General features: G+C 40.4%; 1 protein-coding gene across 1 annotated transcript; it reads left to right on the top strand.

The window, feature by feature from the left end:
- The first annotated feature begins 1825 nt into the window (after window positions 1-1825).
- Window positions 1826-2674, top strand: LOC111914987 (uncharacterized). Its single transcript, XM_023910688.1, has 2 exons — window positions 1826-2457; window positions 2527-2674. The coding sequence occupies exons 1-2, from the start codon at window positions 1826-1828 to the stop codon at window positions 2672-2674; spliced, it is 780 nt and encodes a 259-aa protein (XP_023766456.1).
- Window positions 2675-4717: the final 2043 nt, after the last annotated feature.

The raw sequence follows: 4717 nt of genomic DNA on the forward strand, positions 1-4717 counted from the left end.
ACATAATTTTAAGGAACACCTATAAAATCTTGTTGATACGAAAACATACATACACTGATATTCGGTCTTAGGGTTGAGACCACAATACTCTTATAAACAGAAAATATAGGATTTTACGGGGAAATACACAGTTAAAACAATACCTTTTACTAACAATAGGAAATAAAGGATTTTTAACCGGATTACATCTTTATATGCATTCCAAAAACTGAAAACACACATGCATTAATACTTGATTTTGACACATCATGTTCAAGCTATTTTTTTAGAAAATATCAGATTTTTTGGTGTTTTACTAACAATACAAAACTTTTCATTCGAACATGCTTATGAACTCTCCAACATTATATATGTTGACGTTTTTAAAATAACTTGTATTCTCACGGAGTCGTTATGTGGAAAGGTCTACAATAAGAACTGGAATTTGTTGAATTTTGTTATCACCATACATTGAATATTTTGGCATGTAACTTGTGATACTATACTTAATGTAAACAATATTGGCTGTATTTTGATATGTATGATGATGGTGTTGTCTTGTTTCAGTTATATACATTACGATGATATTACAAGATGAAGTCACACACAAGCCCCCGGACGTTTCCGCCGTCTGGTTTTGGGGTGTGACAGATTGGTATCAGAGCATTGTTTATAGTGAACTGGTATATCTAATCATACTGGATATGCAACTATAAATACAATCAGACTAAAACATTATCAATAAAATGATTTCTAGGTATACATTAAAAACTATAACTCTAAAAGCCTCTGGAGGAAATTGAGCACCGTGGTTAAACCCGGACAATTATGTAGTCATATTAGGGATAAATATAGCCTGATCAACTATATTTATTCAAAATATGGCCAACATGTGTTTGGGAGTAATCATGGCGGAAAATGGATCTAGAAGCTTACCTCGTATCAAGAACTCTAAGGAGCTCAAACTTAAACAATTAAAAATACTATAGGGGTGTTTTTGGAAATACTATATGCACATTCTCTTTACACACTTCTCACCCCCAGTTTCTCGCGTAGTCACCATGGACGAGGCACATCAGGTCGTCCTTTACTATCAAGCCCTAGTGGCCCACAAAGTGATCGAGGAAGACCTTGTGGTGGGGCAGGAGGTAACTCCCGGTATTGGGCCTAAGGAGTACACGGAGACGGACTATGAGTTTGGTGATACCGATGAGGTCATGGAGGAAGACAGGGACACTGATGAAGTCCCCAGCGAACCTCCTACCACAAAGGTAAGTCAGGACCACCCCGTACCACTGAGGAACCCCATTGATAGGACTCTCTCCTTGGAAGAGGAGGTTGCCACTATTAGGCAACAACTATTAGCAGTAGAAGCCCTAGCTGTGCAGGCAGAGCATGAGAGGGACGAGGTCATCAAGGATATGACTGAGATGGCTAATCTTTTGGCACAACATTTTGGCATATGATTTCATCACTCCCTGACACATCTCATCATGATTAGGATCAGCTGTATCCCTTACTATCATTGTGTTTCTTTTATGTATGATACTTTGTGTACTATCGACCTTATGTTTAAGTGATTACACTACTCATAAGGTCATCATGATGTCGGATCATATATTTTCCTATGTATTGTACGCCTTATTTAAGAAAATTTTCATGTACTCAAAAGATAATCATTAATGAAAATGGCTATATATTTTATCATGATGTTGTTATCTGCTATGTGTACTATTAGTTTTTTCTACATGTTGATTGTATGCATTCACTCACTTATACACAACCGAATCACTAACACTGAGCTATAACCAAGAAATCTTGAAACTAAATACATTGGATATTCAACATGTTTCCATTCCACGACATAAAGACGCCTCAAAGACCAAACCGCAGAAACAACACGACACTGACGCCACCTGAGATAAAATCAGCTGCATTCCAAGCGGTTGTGTCAGATGCGGTCACTGCAGCACTAGCGCAGATTCACAACGGAAACAACGGTGCAAGTAACGGGCAAGGAGCCAGAAGCACAAATCAGGGAACAAACCAAGGATCCACAAGAACCTGTACCTACAAAGACTTCACAAACACAAAGCCTCGAACCTTCAACAGGACGGGAGGCATAATAACCCTGAAAAGATGGACAGAAAAGGTGGAATCAATGTTTGAGATCTGCGGATGTCCTGAGGAGTGCAAGGTCAAGTTGGCGGCATGCACATTCATCAATCAAGCTCTCTCTTGGTGGAATGGTCACGTAGAGGCCATGACACTCCCATTGGCGAACGCTATGCTATGGGAGGAGCTTAAGGAAATTTTGTTGGTCGAGTACTGTCCAAGGGTAGAAATTAAGAAAATGCAACAAGAGTTGTGGAACCTCACAGTTCAAAACTCTGACATCGATGCTTACGTATCAAGGTTTAGTGAGCTGTCTCTCTTGTGTCCAGGAATGATCACATCTGAAGGGAAGAAGATTGAAAGGTTTATTTAGGGGTTGACCACGCCAATCCAAGGGAATGTGATAGCAGCAAACCCAACCACGTATGACAGTGCAAAGAGACTAGCCAAGAAACTATACGACCATGGCAACAAAAAGGGTGCCAAAGCAGGGGAGGCGGAAGTTAAAAAGGAAGGTGATAAAAAGAAGAGTTTGAGCAACCAGCAAAAGGGGAGACAAAACACAGAATCATCAAAGTAGCAATAGAGAGTGGTTTTCCATATTGCTACTCTAGCTACCACAACACCACATGCTCCCGCCTCATCCACACCAAATTGTCACGGGATGACTCTCTTAGACTAGTTCATACCGTGTGCCACATAGTGCTTCTCCGACTAAGTCAGGCTAACTTTGACGATCTAGATGTACTAACGAACTTAGGAAACAAGAGTTACGACAAGGGACACTTCAATAAAGCTTCTATTATATAACTCAACTTCTTTGCAAGGCAACTTCTTGATGGTTTGGAAAAATGAGTCCTCCCCCTATTTATAGGAACCTTACACCTCCTCAAATGGAAGTTTCTAGGTCCCGATGATTCATGCCTAATCTAGACTCTTCCTGTTATATACATAGATTTTACAAGACTGTAGAATATGGTAGACTTGTATACGATGCTCTAGAAATCTCTTAGTCGTCCTGACATTATCCAAATCATTTTTGTATGATCTAGCATGTTCTAGATCCTTCCAAAGTCTTTCGGGTCATTCTAGCTTCGTCTAGCGTCCTCTTGATTATTCCGGATTGTTCTCCTTTGTTCCATGGACATTTACAATATTCTAGCATCTTCCAGGGTCTCGTAGAGCATTCCTGATCTCTTCGGAGACTTCTCGGGTATACATGACTATTTCGGAGTTCTCTAGACGATTGTAGAAATTTCCAGAAACTTGGTCCGTGACACCCTCCCCCACTTAAACCCTTGACGTCCTCATCAAGTCTTCTATACATACGTCTCGATCTTGTCACAGGGCTACTTCGTGTCTTTTCATTTTCTCCAAAGTATCTCTTCGAGTAAGGCGTGCTTTTATTTCTTGATGTACTTTGAATCCTATTTCTTCTCTCAGCCTCTTAGAACCTTGAGTAACTCTTCATGTGGGATATGGATCCCTGTTCCTTCAAACGTGCCTCGCTTATTCAAACTTCCCCTTTTGGCTTCATATTCTTCTTGATTATATTGCTCTGGTCATAACACATCTTCATAGTTGAAAGGGATTGAGCTTTTGTCTTTCTTCTTTCCAAGGGAATTATATGGATAGTTAATCCCTTGGTTATACGCAGGGTGTTGTCTCTTTCGAACCACCAAGGACATACCATATCCAGGAAATCCATTCCTAGTACCATGCGATAGCCGTCCATCGGAACCACTATCAAGTCGATGGTCCTTTCCCATTCTGCAATCTTCATGGGTATTCCACGAGAAACTCCGAGGATCGGATTAGATGGAGAGTTGACAACCTTCAATCGACCTAACTCCTTTGTATAATGAATACCCAACTTCCTTGCTTCTTCCTCTGCGATGAAACTATGTGTTGCTCCAGAATCTACTAGAGCCTTAGTGTTCCTTGCATTCACTTTAACTTCGACGAACATGAGACTCCCTCCTTTATTTTCTTCCTTCTTAGAAGATTTTATCTCATCTTTCGATATTGAGTTCAGAAAACGCATTGAGCTTATTTGTGATTCGTCTTCTTCTTCTTGCAAAACCATCGCATAGAAAGTCTTTTTCTTCGGACAGTCTCGGATCAAGTGAGGACCATCACACAAGTAGCACTTGATCTCCTTTTGCTCTTCTCTTCGGTTTCTTCCTTCGATTTCTTTTCCTTTCGTAATCAAAGGTTGGGGTGTGTTTTGTTTTGGTTCCGGTTCCGTCATAGTTTGTTCTCCCCCACTATTCTTCTTAACCGTGCTTTCTTTTCGAAATTCCATTAGATCTTCTGCCACGACAATAGCTTCGTCAATGTCTTTGACTTTTCTCCTCTTGAGCTCGTTGTAGGCCCAAGATTGTAGTCCATCCATGAAATAGATAAGTTTGTCCTTCTCCTGCATGTCGGGTAACTCTAGCCTCAAGCTTATGAACTCGACTATATAGTCTCGGATGGATCCCGTATGCTTTAGCCCACGAAGTTTCTTCATCGCTATATCTTCATCATTATGTGGGCAAAATTGTCTCTTGAGTTGCCTCTTGAATTCTTCCCATGTGTCTATGGTATATAATCCTTTTTCAATATCACCGTGCTTCCTTCG

This window comes from Lactuca sativa, chromosome 5, assembly GCF_002870075.4.
Source record: "Lactuca sativa cultivar Salinas chromosome 5, Lsat_Salinas_v11, whole genome shotgun sequence".
Lineage (NCBI taxonomy): Eukaryota > Viridiplantae > Streptophyta > Magnoliopsida > Asterales > Asteraceae > Lactuca > Lactuca sativa.